We start from the raw sequence: 19,363 nt of genomic DNA, 5'->3' as shown, positions 1-19,363 counted from the left end.
GCGCTAGGCTCTAATCCACACCACACTTTGGGAGTCGAACCTGTGACCAAGGGGATAGATGTCATCTCTTTAACCGGCTAAACCAACGGCTATTTAAATCACACTATAATAGTTCTAATATAAAATACATTTATAAATATAATCTAATAAGAGTTGGCAATAACGTATTCCACTCAAAATATATTAAAATTTGATAGAAAGAATTTAATACTTTGGCAGGGTACATACGAGAAAAGGAATGGCTTCATTACAATAGTTTATTTGAAGTCATTAATGGCTGTGTGTATTTATCACAGTTCTAACTTACAAACAAATTATAATTTCGAATTTTATTTTATTGAAAATTTTAATTTATTATTTATATATTAAATTTCTTCACACCATTTAAAATATATTTAAAAAGTTTATAAATAATTAAAAAGCTCCCGTGCCTTGCACGGGCTATAAGCTAGTACTATTAAAGCCGAAACATTAAAAGTTTGGTCGGTCGGTACGCGGGCTTTTATACGGACTTTTATAATTAAAGGGCCGAAAGATTAAAAGTTTGGTTGGTCAGTATGCGGGCTCTTATACGGATTTTTACAATTAGTGGGCTTCAAACAAAGTTGGTGGGTTTCAAACAAAATATAAACAAATCAAAATATAAAACAAATATACGATCAAAACATAAAACATATATCAGACTTATTTGACTATATCGAAAATTAAAGTCAAAGCTTAAAATATATATAAGCATCCATACTATACTATTAAAGCCGAAACATTGAAAGTTTGGTCAATCAGTATCTAGGCCAAAATACGGGCTATCTATATACCAATTATTCTTTTTAACTAAAATATGTTATCTTTTTTTATATTTTATAACTAAAAATCTATACTTCTATATTATACTATTAAAGTCGAAACATTAAAAGTTTGGTCGGTCGGTACACGGGTTTTGATACGGACTTTAATAATTAGTGGGTTTCAAACAAAATTAGTGGGTTTTAAAAAATATATAAACAAATCAAAATATAAAACGAATATACGATCAAAACATAAAAACAAATATAAGACTGACTATACCAAAAGTTAAAGTAAAATCTTAAAAAATATATACGCATCCATACTTACTATAGTATTAAAGCTGAAACATTGAAAGTTTGGTCAGTTGGTACCTGGGCCAAAATACGGGTCTATCTATATACCAATTATTCTTTTTAACTAAAATATGTTATCTTTTTTTATATTTTATAGCTAAAAAGACTCCATTATTTAAAATAACATTGAAAAACATAATAATCACCTTTTTAACTAAAACACATTATTTTTTATATATATTTTAACCAATAAAACGGAATTTCTACAATTAACACGGGCTACATATATCATAATTTTATTCTCACAATAATATTATTTTACTATATTATTAAAGCCGAAATATTAAAAGTTTGGTCAGTCAGTAATAGCAAATATTATAACCGCCCATTGCACGAGTTATAAGCTAGTATAATAAAATCTCTAACCTCATATTACATCTCTAATAAAATGATTATTCACGGTCAAGTATTTATTAAGTTATCACAAAAAACAAAACATGACTAATACTAACAATATTAGTATTTTAATTATTATTCTTTTTAAAAAAAACTGATCATACATAATGTTCAATTTTTTTTACAAGATTTAGATATTAATTCTATTTTTTTATTTACATAATATAGGCATATGTATATACCTATCATGTATATATACAAATATAAATTTGGGGGCCGAACATGGGGGCCTTAGGCAATTGCCTAACTGGCCTATACAAAGAGCGGGCCCTGGATCTTTCATGCTGCAGCTAAAAACTTCTTGCTAAAGTAGCCAATTAGCCATTATATTATTAGATTGTTGTCTATTAGATTTCAATCTAGGAGGCTCGTCTATTAAATTTGTGTAATTTGTCTATTAAATTTGTGTAATTTATCATGCACTTTGACAATATGCTAAATGTGTTTTACAGCTATTCAGTGGTTCCAGCGTAAGTCTCTTTGGTTGGCTAGGTCCCTGGTGTTATAAATATCTTACTGACTATTTGGGTTGTTGGTCGCAACAGATATTAGAAATTTGAACAAAACTATGAACACAAAATTATATAAAACGAGAATAACTTAATTAAGAGAAACAAAGAGGATGTCTATAACCATGGAAGAGCAGTTTGGTCGCAGTATTTTTTACTTCATGCACAAGACTCTTCTGTTCTGAAAACTAACAGGGACTATATATAGACAATATGACTTTCCATATAAGTTTATAGTCAACTTCCAAAAAAGATAGAAACTTATTAAATTAATATAGCAAGAGGTAATTAACTAACTGGGGATAAACATAGTAGAAGAGACCCAAGTTAGCTCTCATCTACAACATGCCCCTGAAATCAGAGCCAGAGATTTGAAGGGTCATAGTTAAAATCAGTTTTCGGGGCCTGGTCTGCATATATTCTGTATAATTCATGCATTTACATACTAACGGTTCAAAATTTTGAGGGCCTTAAACATTAGGGCACTAGGCTCAAGTCTTATCCGTCTATAATCAGGGCCACTCCTGGATGAGATAAAGTTTTTGTACGAATAATTTCTCTGGTAAAATAAGATGAAAGTGTTAAATGTTTCATTCTAGAATGAAAAATAGGATTTACACTAAGATGGGTGACATTTAAGTTATCACGGTATATAATAGGTGTATGACATACAGTAATAAAGAAACATCATATTCACGAAGAAGATTGAGAAGCCACATCATTTCAGCTGTAGTTAAAAAGCAGCAACTCAGTACCTGCCTCGTTGCCTGGGCAGATGGTACATAAGAGCATATATGCTATGACACCTATACTCCAAATATCAGCTTCAATGCTATATGATCTGTGGAGCACTTCAGGCGCGACATAGTATGCACTGCCAACAATATCATTGAGGTGTTCATCTGCACTTCAAGAGAATCATATTGGTTTGCCTCAAATTGAAATACAAACGCAATTTAATTACAAAAGACAGAAAGCAAATCACTGAGGCATAATATAGATAATTTTATTTGTATAGGCATGTGAAGCTATGCCAAGTTTATCAATTAAAGCATCTCAATCAGCTAGAAGTTTATTTGCTCTAAAGCCCAAGGTCTAGATTGCTAGAGCTGATACAGAAGCCATGGCCAGTGGATGTATCACTAGACTATACACAATCCAGGAGGTTGCGAGTCTAAGGAACTATATACAAACATATATTACATACAAACAAATACTAAATTACAACGAGATTTCTTCTATGGTAAGTAGTCGTATGAGGTCTACAAAAAAATAAACCAGACAAGAAGACAACTTGATATGAGCAATCATACCTGGCCTGCTGAAATGAGATAGGCCAAAATCTATGATCTTCAATGGGGCATCCCCGTCTCTTGCTGCGAAAAGAAAGTTCTGCCCAATTCATTAAGTTAGGAGCTTGGTTGGGAGTGACTGAGGGTACAAACAGAGAGGATAAAGTGAATTTCTGTGTGCATTTCACCTTGAGTGAATTACAAGATGAATCCAAGTCATATAAGCAACTAATACTTTAAAAACACTACAATGTATTAAACTAATACCTCCGATTTCAGATCACGGTGCACAACACCTTGTAGATGACAGAAGGCAACCACTCCTAGTATCTGCACAATAATGGTTTTAGCATCGTCCTCTGCATATCCTCTACCCCTGTTGAAAAACAATGGCAAGGTTTAGTTCTACCGGAAAGCATCACATTTGATACTAAGAAATACCAGCACCGGTGACACAAATATATTTGCAGTTCTTGAAATGATCACCTTGACAAAATAAGATCTAGCAATTCTCCACCTTCACATAGTCTTTTAAGGAAAAAATAAACAAATGCATCGGTTTCCGGTACTATAAATACTGACAGAGGAAATCCAATATTAATTAGAAAAAGCGCCCCTAATATAAAACAAAAGGAAGAATATGGTTGTACTTCTAATAAAAAGAAGGCTCTAATTAAACCATGTAAGCTCCAGCTTGAGCTCTTGTTAATACTGCCTAGCGTCAAACATCCCGATTGCCAAGCATGAAATGATGTGTCTATTTATTCGGCTACAATTAAATTTCTTGTTTCTTGAATAGAGAACTTGATATTTATCAAAAAGGGACAATAAGAAAGAAAGTGAATAGAATATGAGAGAGCAAAATAACAATATGACAGAGCATCACTGGAGGCAAACGATGGACTTCATAGGTTGTAAAGCTGATCAAGTATATTACTGTAAAGATCATTTGATACGTATTATTCACATTTTAGAAAATGTGTATAATGAGGCAACTTCCACAAGTTAAAAGGTTGGTTTTGCAAAACTGCAAGAACTGAGAACTCAAGATGTTCTTTAAATTTCCAGGAAGTGAATATAATATTGGAGGAGTTAGCATATCACAGCAAACAATTTGACTAATATAACTAAAGAGCCACGAACATCAAGTCCGGGGGGATTGAAATCAATTATGTAGAACAGGAGCGGCCCTAATTATATTGTTTATACTAACCGAGCAACCAACACAGAGAAAACATAACTATTGGTGCATATTCTTCAATATTGAATACACCCTTTAGTTTACTTGGCAAGCAGCGAGTCCTAACACCTGAAACACGAGATGCCAGTGTACAGCATATTTAGGTCGTACACAATTTCAAGATTCCTCCCTATCGTGTGTAAACCAGCGATGCAAAATCAAATAAGGAAAGTTCAAAAAAATAGCAAACACTTACAACACGAAAGGGTGAAGCTCGTGTAAACCAATACCAGCTGCCACACACCAAATCTGTTTGTCCACAAATCTGACGCATGTCCGCACGAATTCCCCCAGCAAGTAACTGAAAATGGAGAGGCAGTATAGACAGGGATATAAGCAGTGAGCTTATTAAGGGATTAAAAAGTAAATTAATCCTGTTAAATAAGAGGCAAAATTGTATTTTCATACTGAATTTTTTGGCTCATCAAAGTCCTTGCTGCAGCATTATATATATAATAGATTTATATTACATAAATGTGGACAAGAGTTTTTTGTCACAACATGGACAAGAGTTTTGATATTTATAAAATTAAAAGTATGGTCACAATGAACGAGAGGTTTGGAATATCTTTTATTCATTTCTGTCTAATTATTTAGTGGACTGAAGATGACATTACATGTCTACTTTAAGAATAAATTACATATAACTTGTCAAATAACATAATATATAGCTACACATAAAAATACAGAATGGACCTTTAGCGTCGGCATTTCAGCGTAGTATATGCACGCGACGCTAAAGGTTGATCCTACTGCGTCGGTCAAATTAGGCGACGTTAAAGGTATATATTCATCGGTTTAATGGCGACGCAAAAGAAACTTTAACCGACGCTCAAAGTTGTTCTTTTGATCCTGTAGTCAAACGGCCGACGCTAAAGGGTTAACATACCGCGTTAGTTGGTCAAATAGCCGTAGCTTAATGTTAATCTTTTTATGTCACATGGTCAAACAACCGACGCTGTAGGGTGTACTTCTAGGGTCAGCTGGTTAGAGAGCCGTAGCTTAAAGTATATACTATAGCGTCAGGTGTTTTGGCAATGTCATAACTTAAAGTTTATCCTACTGCGTCGGTTTTTTTTGAAAATGTCGCCGCTTAAAGTCCCTTCTTTTTTGTTGACAAAATGCAAATTCGTTCCATTAAATTAAAACAAGTCTAGTCAGGACAAATCCTCAACTCACAATGCAATCAGGTTGATAAACAATAAAACGAGCTAAACAAATAGCGGCATTGTTTCCAGACTGCTTAACACACTGAATCCAATGATTCTTGAAACTGAAAATGAATACAAAATCTTCTCGAGTAATCCAGCCTACATCAATCCCGAAAATGGTAGCTTAAATATACTATTTCTATACCCATAATTGATATATTATATTATATATATTCATAAACTGCTCATCCTTAATTCTTGTAAAGAAATCCAAATGAAAGTACACAAAGATAAGAACACTAAATTAAACAAATTTAATTAAGAATCTACATCAATTACAACAATTAAAATGTATAAAATCATATTACTATCCACAATTCTTTTTGAAACCACACATCAATATTAAGAAAGTCTAGGAAATCTACTAATCAATCTGAGTCTTTCTTCACTCGTGCATTTCACTAAGAACTTGGAGTGACCTTCATAGAGCGTCCGTCTGCATAAAATGAGTAATTGAATACAAATGAGTTCTATGGTTACAAGTAAGTACATATGTAACGTAGTTAGTTATGGAAACAAAAAAATAAATTAATTCATCTAAGTCATACCTGATTATTGGCACTCAACTAATAGTAAAAAATTCAGCTCACAACTCTCGAATCTCATTAATTTCCTTCTTTGTATACCTCCTTGAACCAAGACCCTTGCAATTTCAAATAACATATTCAGGATAATATATTGAGACAAATATTCGACCCTGAAAGATTTATTAACTAATTTTTTCTTACCTTTTTCCAATTGGTGTTGGGATTTTTTCGAGAAAGCATGATTATTTCATACATGTACCTCATTATAAAAAATCAACACTCCGTGCCTCCTACTTGTTGATGACACTACAAAGAGAAACTAAAAATATTTATCAGAAGGAATCATGTCAACAAAGACAATCATATTAATGAACTAGATTACTTCCTAAACATCAGTATGATACCAAAGAAATTCCTTTCTATTATTCTTCCTGCCACCTTGTCGTACATACAATTTAAATGCCTTGTACAATAGAATTAGGTCAGTACGCGCGCAATCCGCATCTTTTTTATCCAATCAAGTAATGGAAATTAAAATAAAAATATGACTTACGTTCGTGTAGGTTTCGTCAACCGTATATCTCGTTCCCTCCTCAAAGAATCAAACACATAAATAACACTTTCTTCCAAACTGAACATAAGCAACATCCAATGATCACTACAACAATGCACACATAAATGATAAACATACATAGATTATTATCTCAACAAGATGACAGAAATAAATTAATTTTGTTCTTACTCTTGGATGTACGGTGCAAAGATAAAACGCTTATCTTTGTTCGCAACTAAAAACTCTGTCATATACTGAATGACTTCCTCATACGTTTATATTCATGCTTGTGATTTATCACCAGTCTAGATGGTGACATAAATGCAAATGTATCATCGTTCAGCTCTTTGCACAATTTCGCAATGTACCTGCAATATTCTATATCACAATAAACATGCATAGTAATAAACAATTTAATAGCAGATTTTTTAAAAAGGAACTATTCTTACTTCGAAAAGATTTCCAAGATGGGTATGTTTAACTAACATTTTTTCAGAAATTGATCAACATCTTCATATGTCACATATATGGGAGCTCCTTCATCTTGAAAATTAAAGGTTGCACCTTTTGAACCAGGTTTCTCAAGCAAGTACCTTAAGGATCGACAATTATGAGTTGAATTTTATACCTTTCTTCATTGGAGTCACTGAACCTTTACTCTCAAGCCTTTTGACAACATTTTTCGGGCTTTTTTCATGACCTTTTTTCTTCACCAATGATATGGGATCCTAATAAATCACAATTAGAAGCACAAAAAAAGCAATTGAATGCGAAAAAAATTTCAATGTCTTGTACAAATTATAAACCTGTCCTAAGATCACAAGCTCCTTAGGCCACTGCACAAAACTGCCCCTCAGCATTTCCTATCGTTTCATGTTCAGAACAAGGCACTGGAAGGAGATTTAGTTGAAATTCTGGTACAACATCATCAACATATACTCTAACATTTTGAGGGGAAACTGGATTATTATGAATCATGTTACCCCCTTCATTGTTTGATGGGAATACAGTGCCCCTAGCCACAACAACTCTACCTTTTACCTTATCTAGCACGCAAAGCCGACAAAGAGTTGGTGTTTGCATTTTAATACAAGTACAATAGCATTACTTAGAACAATAAATAAAGAAAATGAAGACAATTATAATATAAAAACTAAATACACAATTGTTATACCATTAGCTTTGATATATGATCTTCTCCTCCTACTGACTGGCAGTTGCTTCGAAGAATATCAGGACTTGGGTTTCTAATATCATCCATGAAATTATCCTCTGGGAGTGATAGACCCATCTGTTTTAAATGATGAAAGATCCCATGAAGTTTTGTGTTCATCATCTAGATCTTTTCATCACACTCCTGAACTTTCTTTGTGATTTCTTGTGTGATTGTGGCCAATTCATCCATCGAGATGACCCCACTCTGTTTGCTTTTTCGTGATCCAAAGATATCTTTGCTTTTTGTTCATCCTCCAACACCTCTAACACGTCCTCCATGCTCCTTACGTCAAGTGCCCATGATAATATATCATCATGACCATGTGGTGTCCAACTTCCATCTGAAACTTGCTTTTGCAACTCTCCGTGCATGATAAGAATGATATAAATCTGTGAGAATTGAAAATAATATATGATGTCCAAGGTGCAAGAAAAAGGTCATCACGATTTAATACAGGGCAAAATTAAATAATGTACCATTTTATCAAAGACTTCCTTTGTCTTGACTGTTAGGGATGTAATAACCGCCGTCCTCCTTTTTTGTACGTGCTCTAACCCAGTCATAAGTCCAGTTGCTATGATCACTCGATAAAATTGACGAGTCAAGAGATTCCAAAGTTTCTAGATTAGCTACGGGGTCCTCAATGCACCACAAAGTCCTTTTTGCTCGATATCCTCTCGACCCAAGAAATGGCACATGTGCTCATTATGTTTCTGACTTTGTTTTGCCTTCTCACCACTAAAAGAAAAGCGGGCATTTCCGACCGTTAAAATCAGTCGGAAATGACGAGTTTTGGTCGGTTTTGAGGTCATTTCTGACCGCTTACTGACCGATAAGACTGGTGAGGTGAGGGACTTTAGCAACTTAAAAAGTAGCGGTAATGTGTTTTACTGACGCGGCGTCCATGTCAGCTGAGAAAAGTTAGTAAAAGAGACCCACACCACTTGTAACCGACCGATTACGGGCGGTTGGTAACGTCGGTCGTAAATGACCCCTTCTTTTTCGATCGTACTCGGTTTGGTCTGGTCGGTATATCGGTCGGAAATGTGCCCGTTATTTCCGACCACTCCATTTTTCTTGTAGTGCACTTATTGCCTAAAAAATAAAAGTGACAAAGAAGGTCAGATATGTATAATCATGTTAGTACTGTCACATGAACGTGTACTGTGAAACTATAAAATCATATTGATACAATTGCAATGAGATAATGTCATCCAAAACAGAAACTTTATGCTAATATGTGTAACCTATGGAGTATAGCATAAAACTGGGATAAAAAAGATGGAGTTAAAAAAAATAAAAACATCAAAACAGCGAGCTCTACAGGTTGCACTACCTACAGGTCATGAATACCAACCTCATTTACTTTAGTTACCAATTGTTCCAAAATGAAATCATCAATTTAATTGAATGTATTTTTTTTAAGAAGTTAATTATGCATTGACAAGGCAGACAAGGCAACTAGGAAATGAAAATTATATTCTTCACAGTCTTTTTGTTTAGTTGACCAGTCTTTTTGGTGCTTACGTGTTTGTGTATATGTGCATCCTGGTTTTGCTCATTCCCTAAACAGACAATAACATAATTTTTATCTTATAAACAGGGGCGCAGTAGAAAAAATGATATAAAACTAATAGTGACAAGGAGATATTTGCAATCTATTTAAAAATAAAATTTAATATATATATATATATGTCATATCTTGCTAAACTTCAATTTTGTGAAGGTTTATATCGAAAAAATGACTATATCCCTTAGTTAATATTAATTAGTTTTGGAGCTATAGATTTGGACTCCTTAAAGTTGCTAAATCTAAAAAAAGTCACTTAATAGAGTTATTTTTACTAATTAACTTAGTAGATTTTGATGATAAAAAATATAAAATAAAAAATAAAACTGATTTGTATTCCATCTTCTACCTCTAAAAAAAGACATTACATGCCATATTTAAAAAACAAACGTACTTAACCCTAATAGTATTCTACTACTTCTAATAAATCTCCTAAAACTACTCCACTGCTTGATAGACTCAATACCTCCCATACCTCGTACAAGGACTCCAACAAACATCTAACTCCAAATAAATAACCAAACAAATAATTAAATAAATAATAATAACTAAATTTAAGATTATTCCAACAATTTTTACTAATTAACTTAATAGATTTTGATGATAAAAAATATAAAATAAAATATTTTTTCCCAGGGTTTCAAACATCAAATAGTCTTCTAGCTGAAAGGAAAGCCCAAGACCAGAGAAGCAAAGAAACAATTTATGGTTTTGTCACCAGAAGACTCCTTGTATGAAGTATGAATCAGGATGCACTTTTGTCTATATGATGACCAAAATCAAATATGTTAACCAAGCATTAACCTTTCACTTTTGAAATACTCATATACCAGATATCACTACCAAAAAACTCAACTAATCATGAATTTTTAGCCAAGGTCTAGGAAATGTTGGCCCCCATGTATAGGTGAACATGGATGTCCTTGTGCTTAGACATGGCTTTGGCCGCACCACAAAAATATCTACAACATTAGCTTTAGCAAATTCTTGATGGCTCTTCTACATTTTCTGTATTGTATTTGCTACTTTTGAATAATTAAGGTATCACTCACAAGGTATGAAAATGCATATAAAATAAATATTAAGCAAGTCAAATTCCACCTCCCTAAGATAACAAACTAGGGTGATGTTAAAAAAGAGTTTAGCATTAAATTATTGTATAGCTTGTACATGGACTCGGGGTGGCTGTATTATTACCACTGAAACGAGCTTAAAATCTTAATATTGGCTTCATACACATATTCATTGGGGTGTTTTCTTATTCATGTACCAAGTAAGTATCATTATGTTATCACATAATCAATAAAAAAAGGCCCGTACATATATAATATTAATATTATTTAATTCTGCTAAAGATACACAGCCCTGTAATATTGTTATCAATTGGTTGGGCAAATAAATCCTACATTTTTTGTGTCTTGTTGATTATGTTTGTGGTTGGCTGCTAGAATTGTCTTCAGATGGTTTAAACTCCTCCAATTTGGCCAACATTTCTTCAGCTTCCGCCAATGTTAGTTCCTCCACTGGTACTGACCACAATTTCCCCAAGCAATTCTCATCTTGAGGATCGTTCTCAACTTCAGCAAAGCCATTTTCCTCAGTTTTCTCGGCCTCAACTATGCCTTCATATTCTTTCATCTCTTCCATCAGTTGAGAAAAATCATAACCCTCTATGGACTGTGGGACATCGGTCACATCGCCCTCTTCCGCAGGGATAGCGTCAGCGTCGATGAAGGAATTAAAAATCCTATCTGCCGAGGGATCACCAAAAGAATAAACTTTGTTGTCCCGTGAGAAGATAACAATAGCAGTTTGACAGTCACATAGAAGGCGGACCCCACATGCCTTCTTAAAGAGGCCAGACCGTCTTTTTGAGAAGGTAACCCCAACCTTACTTGAGTCATCTATCTTCTCCATCGGAATCCTTTTGCGTCCTGATCCTTTTATTGCCATTTTAGATATAGAGAGAACCTGTAAAGATGTTAAATTTTATGGGTGATAAAACAGATGTATGTTGTAAAGCAGTGTAGTAGATGAGTTATCAAATAGGGTTCCTGAATGTGCTGCTTAAATAGGATTTTAATGGATGTCAAACTTCAAAAGTTAAAGAGCGGGGAACAAATAGAAAAGTAGCGCCCATTCAAATATAGTAAAACTCAAATGTGAAATACAAATTTTTTTTAAAAAAAAGGGGGCAAAAATCCCGCCAAACTTAAAATTGGTCATGGAAGTTTTTTTTACTTGTCAAATAAATATAATTTTATTATTACATTATATTTTAGGAGTATAATAATATTCCATACCACAATAAACATAAAACAAGAATGTTTCTTTCTCCTTTTTTTATTCAGGCTTATAAGAATTTTTCTTAAAGTCATAGAATTTTTTCAGAATAAAATTAAAAACATTTTTGGCTATTGTTTTGAAAAGACAAACTTTAACTCTATATTCCATAATACTCGAAACATATATCCAAACAAATAATCAATATTATAGTATGTATATCCTCTAATGACATGCAAATACATTCTTAGAATTTTGAAATAATTTGGAATTTGTGAATGAATTCAAATATATGAACATAAAACTTTGAATTGATAAATGAAATATTAGTCTACCAAGTAAAACGAGATATGAATTTTCAATGAATTTTGGGATTACAAAAATCGAATGAATATATTATTTTTAGAAAATATTATATTTTGTTTATTTAAAAAATATATATAATTTGTACAAATTGACAAGTTGTATTATGTAAAAACAAATAAACCAAAGTAAACATGTACGACTCATGACTTAAATATTTACAATCAAATTAGATGATAATTATCTTTTATGTTGGTTGTTTTAAAGACTGTGTTCTAAATATTTGTTAGTTTAAACATTTTTTTAGAATGACCCCAGTGACAAATTTTTATCTTATTTATAAAGTAATAATTTTGAAAATTGCTGAAATTTTTTCGTAAAATTATTCTTTTGAAAAATCAAAATTAAATCTCGATATTCTACGGTTCACAATATCTATCTATATAAATATCTATCTACTCAACTATTCGATATTCAAATTTTGTATATCCTCTAATGACATTAAAATAGACTCATAGAATTCGGAAATAATCTGAAATTCGTAAATGAATTCAAATATATATATAAAAAAATATTAAATGCATGACATAAAATTTTAATCTATCAATCAATATAAATATGAATTCTTGATGAATTTTTGAATTACAAAAATTAGATGAATACAATCTTTTTATAAGTATTTAATTGTGTCCACTTATAAATTTTTTAATGAGGAATAAATCGACAAGTTATATTAGGCAAAAACAAATAAGCTAAACTAAACATATGAAACTGTTGACTTATATTCTTAAAAGCAATTTATATTATAATATTTGTTATGTTGAGTGTTTTAAGAATAGTATTCTAATATTTGTTTTTTCATAATAAAGTTTTGTTGAAATTCATTATTTACAAATTTTTATTTTTTTTATTAATTAATTTTATTGAAATTTGCCAAAAATCTTATAAAACTATTCATGTTCAATTAATCAAAATTATGCATTCTATTTAAAACTAAATTTTGATATATGATCTTCTCCTCTTGGGTTTCTAATATCATCCATGAAATTATCCTCTGGGAGTGATATACCCATTTCTTTTAAATGCGGAAAGATCCCATGAAGTTTTGTGTTCATCATCTCGATCTTTTCATCACCGTCCTTCTAAACTTTTTTTGTGTTTTCTTGTGTGATTGTGGCCAATTCATCCACCGAGATGACCCTACTCTGTTTGCTTTTTCCCGATGCAAAGACATCTTTGCTTTTTTTGCTCATCCTCCAACACCTCTAACACGTCCTCCATGCCCCTTACATCCAAGTGCCCGTGATAATATATCATCATGACCATGTGGTGTCCAACTTCTATCTGAAACTTGCTTCTGCAACTCTCCCTGCATGATAAGAATGATATGAAGCCGTGAAAAATAAAATAATATATGATGTCCAAGGTGCAAGAAAAAGGTCATCGTGATTTATTACAGTGCAAAATTATATAATTTACCATTTTATCAAAGACTTCCTTTGTCAGGACTATTTGGGATGTAATAACTGCCGTCCTCCTTTTTTGTACGTGCTCTAACCCATTCATTACTCCAGTTGCTACGATCACTCGATAAAATTGACGAGTCAAGAGATTCCAAAGTTTCTAGATATGGTTTGGGGTCCTCAATGCACCACATAGTTCTTTTTGCTCGATATCCTCTCGACCCAAGAAAATGCACATGCTCATTATGTTTCTGACTTTTTTTTGCCTTCTCATCACTACAAGAATAGCGGGAATTTCCGACCGCCAAAATCGGTCGGAAATGACGAAATTTGGTCGGTTTTGAGGTCATTTCCGATTGCTTACCGACTGATAAGACTTGGTGAGGTGAGGGACTTTAGCAACTTAAAAAGTAGAAAAGTCATTTTCGACCGCTCTTAAAAGATAAGCCGGTCGGAAATGTATCGGTGGCCCCACAACTCATCCCCCTCAGCCAATCACCAGCCGACAAGTTAAATGATGGCGAATTATTTTAAACACAGCCAGGTTGGTCGGAAATGACATAAGTCAGTCGGAAATATTTTGGTCGGAAACGAAATTCAGGGCTCAATTGTAGATCGTCTGCTATAAAACCGACCACAAGCTGGTCGGAAAGGAGCCGGTCGGTAATGTGTTTTACTGACGCGGCGTCTATGTCAGCTGAGGAAAGTTAGTAAAAGAGACCCACACCACTTATAACCGACCAATTATGGGCGGTCGGTGACGTCGATTGTAAATGACCCCTTCTTTTTCGATCATACTCGGTTTGGTCTGGTCCGTATGTCGGTCGGAAATGTGCGCCTTATATCCGACCATCATGATCGGTCGGTGTTATTGGTCGCATATGTCGGTTTTTCTTGTAGTGCACTTATTGCCTGAAAAATAAAAGTGACAAAGAAGGTCAATATGTACAATCATGTTAGTACTGTCAGATGAACAATGTACTCTGAAACTATAAAATCATATTGATACAATCTCAATGAGATAATGTCATCAAAAACAGAAAATTTATGCTAATATGACAAGAAACAGAACTTTTGGTTGCCTAGCTAGTTATCGTATTCATGTCTAAGAGATTTATAGTCAAACTGGTGCAACCTATGGAGTATAGCATAAAACTCGGATAAAAAAGATGATGTAGTTAAAAAAAACATCAAAATTAGCGAGCTCTACAGGTTTGCACTATCTACAGGTCATGAATACCAACCTCATTTATTTTAGTTACCAATTGTTCCAAAATGTAATCATCAAAGTATGAGTGTATTTTTTTAAAAAGTTAATTATGCATTGACAAGGCAACTAGGAAATGAAAATTATATTCTTCACAGTCTTTTTGTTCAGTTGACAAGTCTTTTTGGTGCTTAGGTATTTGTGTATATGTGCATCCTCGTTTTGCTCATTCCCTAAATGGACAATAACAAAATTTTTATCTTATAAACAGGGGCGCTCAGTAGAAAAAATGATATAAAACTAAAGTGACAGGGAGATATTTGCAATCTATTTAAAAATAAATTTTGATACATACATATATATATATATATATATATATATGTCATATTCTGCTTAACTTCAATTTTGTGATGGTTTTATAACGAAAAAATGACTGCCTTAGTTAATATTAATTAGTTTTGGAGCTATAGATTTGGACTCCTTAAAATTGCTAAATCTAAAAGAAGTCACTTAATATAGTTATTTTTACCAATTAACTTAGTAGATTTTGATGATAAAAAATATAAAATATAAAATAAAACTATGATTTGTATTCCATCTTCTACATCTAAAAAAAGACATTACATTCAATATTTAATAGACAAACGTACTTAACTCCTAATAGTATTCTACTACTTTTAATAAATCTCCTAAAACTCCTAATAGTATTCTACTACTTTTAATAAATCTCCTAAAACTACTCCACTGTTTGATAGACTCTAATACCTCCCATACCTCCTACAGGACTCCAACAAACATCTAACTGCAATCTAAAACTAATGTTCCAAATAAATAACCAAACAAATAATTAAATAAATAATAATAACTAAATTTAAGATTATTCCAACAATTTTTACTAATTAACTTAGTAGATTTTGATGATAAAAAATATAAAATAAAATATTTTTCCCAAGGTTTCAAACATCAAATAATCTCCTAGCTGAAAGAAAAGCCCAAGACCGGAGAAGCAAAGAAACAATTTATGCTTTTGTCACAAGAAGACTCCTTGTATGAAGTATGAATCAGGATGCACTTTTGTCTATATGATGAGCAAAATCAAATATGTTAACCAAGCATTAACCTTTCACTTTTCAAAAACTCATATATCGGAGATCACTACCAAAAAACTCAACTAATCATGAATTTTTAGCCAAGGTCTAGGAAACGTTGGCCCCCATGTATAGGTGAACATAGATGTCCTTGTGCTTAGACATGGCTTTGGCCGCACCACAAAAATATCTACAACATTAGCTTTAGCAAATTCTTGATGGCTCTTCTACATTTTCTGTATTGTATTTGCTACTTTTGAATAATTAAGGTATCACTCACAAGGTATGAAAATGCATCTATACTATACTATTAAAGCCGAAAGATTAAAAATTTGGTCGGTCGGTACTTGGGCCAAAATACGGGCCTATCTATATAACTAATTATTCTTTTTAATTTGGACCAAATTACGGGCCTATCTATATAACCAATTAATAATTCTTTTAAAATCATCGGTACTTGGGTCAAAATACGGGCCTATCTATATAACTAATTATTCCTTTTAATTTGGGCCAAATTACGGGCCTATCTATATAACCAATTAACAATTCTTTTAAAATCGAAACAATAAAAATTTGGTAGGTCAGTACTTGGGCCAAAATACGGGCCTATCTATATAACCAATTATTCTGGACCTATCTATATAACCAATTATCTTTTTTAATTTGGGCTAAAGTACGGGCCTATCGATATAAAACCAATTAATCCTTTTAATTGAAATATATTACCTTTTTTATATTTTTGACTAAAAAACTTAATCTTCTAAAATAACATTAAGAAACATGGTAATTACTTTTTTTAACTAAAATATATTATCTTTTCATAAATTTTCTAACTAAAAAATTAATCTTTTACAATTAATACGAACATGGGCGACATATTTATACGTAAAGATGTGAGCCAAAAGTCTAAACGTCAAATAATAAAAAATAGAGAGAGTATTATTATATTGTCGGGCGGTCGGTACTTGCACCGAAGTACGGGCCTATCTATATATAAAACCAATTATTCTTTTTAACTAAAATAAATTATCTTTATATATTTATTAGCTAAAAGAACTCAATCTTCTAAAATAATATCGAGCAACATAGTAATTGTCTTTTTAATCAAAACGGGTTATCATTTTTAGATTTTCTAACTAAAAAATCAAGTTTTTACAATTAACACGGATGTCATATATATTAAAAATATAATTATTAATAAATAACATGTGATATTATTAAACCAAAAATACATTAATAACATTATTTTTAAATACTCTAATGATCTCACATTAAAAAAAATATTACAAATCTATCATATACTATATATTATTACAATATTAATAAAGCCGAAATAAAAAGTTCACTTGGTCGGTCAGTTAGTAAAGTTGGTGAATGGGTTGGTATTCGACCCACGGAGCTCTTGAATTTATAACATGTTATACTATATTTTTTTTTATCATTTATTAAACCAAAACATTAAATTCAAATTAGTATGATGGGTCGGACGGTCGGTATTTGGTTTCATGCGTCTCTTTAAACTATAATATGTTTTATACCATATTATGAATTATTAATAACGAAATATTAAAAAGGTTGATTGGTTAGTTTATATATGAGTTTATAGGCCTTCTTAAATTATAACATGCAAAAAAAAATATTTTAACATTCTCATTAAAATATATATGTGCGACCTAATATTTAATTAGCCATTTGACGGACTTAACTATGAAGAATTTATCCAACTGCTAAATAAAATATTTATTTAACCACATTATTCTATCATAATTTTATTTTTACAATAAAATTAGATAAATTTAAGATATATAAAATAAAATAACAAATATGTTAACCGCCCGTGCATTGCACGGGTTATAAGCTAGTATAAAATAAATATTAAGCAAGTCAAATTCCACCTCCCTAAGATAACAAACTAGGGTGATGTTAAAAAAGAGTTTAGCATTAAATTATTGTATAGCTTGTACATGGACTCGGGGTGGCTGTATTATTACCACTGAAACGAGCTTAAAATCTTAATATTGGCTTCATACACATATTCATTGGGGTGTTTTCTTATTCATGTACCAAGTAAGTATCATTATGTTATCACATAATCAATAAAAAAAGGCCCGTACATATATAATATTAATATTATTTAATTCTGCTAAAGATACACAGCCCTGTAATATTGTTATCAATTGGTTGGGCAAATAAATCCTACATTTTTTGTGTCTTGTTGATTATGTTTGTGGTTGGCTGCTAGAATTGTCTTCAGATGGTTTAAACTCCTCCAATTTGGCCAACATTTCTTCAGCTTCCGCCAATGTTAGTTCCTCCACTGGTACTGACCACAATTTCCCCAAGCAATTCTCATCTTGAGGATCGTTCTCAACTTCAGCAAAGCCATTTTCCTCAGTTTTCTCGGCCTCAACTATGCCTTCATATTCTTTCATCTCTTCCATCAGTTGAGAAAAATCATAACCCTCTATGGACTGTGGGACATCGGTCACATCGCCCTCTTCCGCAGGGATAGCGTCAGCGTCGATGAAGGAATTAAAAATCCTATCTGCCGAGGGATCACCAAAAGAATAAACTTTGTTGTCCCGTGAGAAGATAACAATAGCAGTTTGACAGTCACATAGAAGGCGGACCCCACATGCCTTCTTAAAGAGGCCAGACCGTCTTTTTGAGAAGGTAACCCCAACCTTACTTGAGTCATCTATCTTCTCCATCGGAATCCTTTTGCGTCCTGATCCTTTTATTGCCATTTTAGATATAGAGAGAACCTGTAAAGATGTTAAATTTTATGGGTGAGAAAACAGATGTATGTTGTAAAGCAGTGTAGTAGATGAGTTATCAAATAGGTTCCTGAATGTGCTGCTTAAATAGGATGTTTATGGATGTCAAATTTCAAAAGTTAAAGAGCGGGGAACAAAAAGAAAAGTAGCGCCCATTCAAATATAGTAAAACTCAAATGTGAAATACAAATTTTTTTTTTAAAAAAAAGGGGGCAAAAATCCCGCCAAACTTAAAATTGGTCATGGAAGTTTTTTTTACTTGTCAAATAAATATAATTTTATTATTACATTATATTTAGGAGTATAATAATATTCCATACCACAATAAACATAAAACAAGAATGTTTCTTTCTCCTTTTTTTATTCAGGCTTATAAGAATTTTTCTTAAAGTCATAGAATTTTTTCAGAATAAAATTAAAAAACATTTTTGGCTATTGTTTTGAAAAGACAAACTTTAACTCTATATTCCATAATACTCGAAACATATATCCAAACTAATAATCAATATTATAGTATGTATATCCTCTAATGACATGCAAATACATTCTTAGAATTTTGAAATAATTTGGAATTTGTGAATGAATTCAA

General features: G+C 32.2%; 3 protein-coding genes across 7 annotated transcripts; all 3 read right to left on the bottom strand.

Annotated features, from left to right (window-relative positions):
• Positions 1-2,627: 2,627 nt before the first annotated feature.
• Positions 2,628-5,039, bottom strand: LOC108227840 (CDPK-related protein kinase-like). 5 transcript variants are annotated; one of them, XR_010284623.1, is made up of 7 exons: positions 4,985-5,039; positions 4,773-4,877; positions 4,578-4,645; positions 3,823-3,864; positions 3,604-3,712; positions 3,358-3,436; positions 2,631-2,946 (listed from the first exon to the last, which is right to left on the bottom strand). XR_010284623.1 is itself a non-coding variant. In XM_064079815.1 (6 exons), the coding sequence occupies exons 1-6, from the start codon at positions 4,999-5,001 to the stop codon at positions 2,768-2,770; spliced, it is 531 nt and encodes a 176-aa protein (XP_063935885.1). In that variant the 5' UTR covers positions 5,002-5,033; the 3' UTR covers positions 2,634-2,767. The 5 variants fall into 5 exon arrangements, 2 of the variants coding, with proteins under 2 accessions (XP_063935885.1, XP_063935887.1); XR_001808116.2 differs by having other exon boundaries at positions 2,633-2,946; positions 4,550-4,645; XR_010284622.1 differs by having other exon boundaries at positions 2,628-2,946; positions 3,823-4,645.
• Positions 5,040-11,078: 6,039 nt separating this feature from the next.
• Positions 11,079-11,606, bottom strand: LOC108220917 (agamous-like MADS-box protein AGL62). Its single transcript, XM_017394815.1, has one exon. It carries the CDS (start codon positions 11,604-11,606, stop codon positions 11,079-11,081), a length of 528 nt encoding a protein of 175 aa, XP_017250304.1.
• A 6,353-nt stretch (positions 11,607-17,959) lies between these two features.
• On the bottom strand, positions 17,960-18,809 carry LOC108220911 (agamous-like MADS-box protein AGL62). The gene has a single exon (XM_017394803.2). The coding sequence runs from the start codon at positions 18,742-18,744 to the stop codon at positions 18,217-18,219; it is 528 nt and encodes a 175-aa protein (XP_017250292.1). The 5' UTR covers positions 18,745-18,809; the 3' UTR covers positions 17,960-18,216.
• Between the last annotated feature and the right edge of the window lie 554 nt (positions 18,810-19,363).

The sequence above is a fragment of the Daucus carota genome, chromosome 1, assembly GCF_001625215.2.
Source record: "Daucus carota subsp. sativus chromosome 1, DH1 v3.0, whole genome shotgun sequence".
NCBI lineage: Eukaryota > Viridiplantae > Streptophyta > Magnoliopsida > Apiales > Apiaceae > Daucus > Daucus carota.
This window is presented reverse-complemented; position numbering and strand designations above follow the sequence as displayed.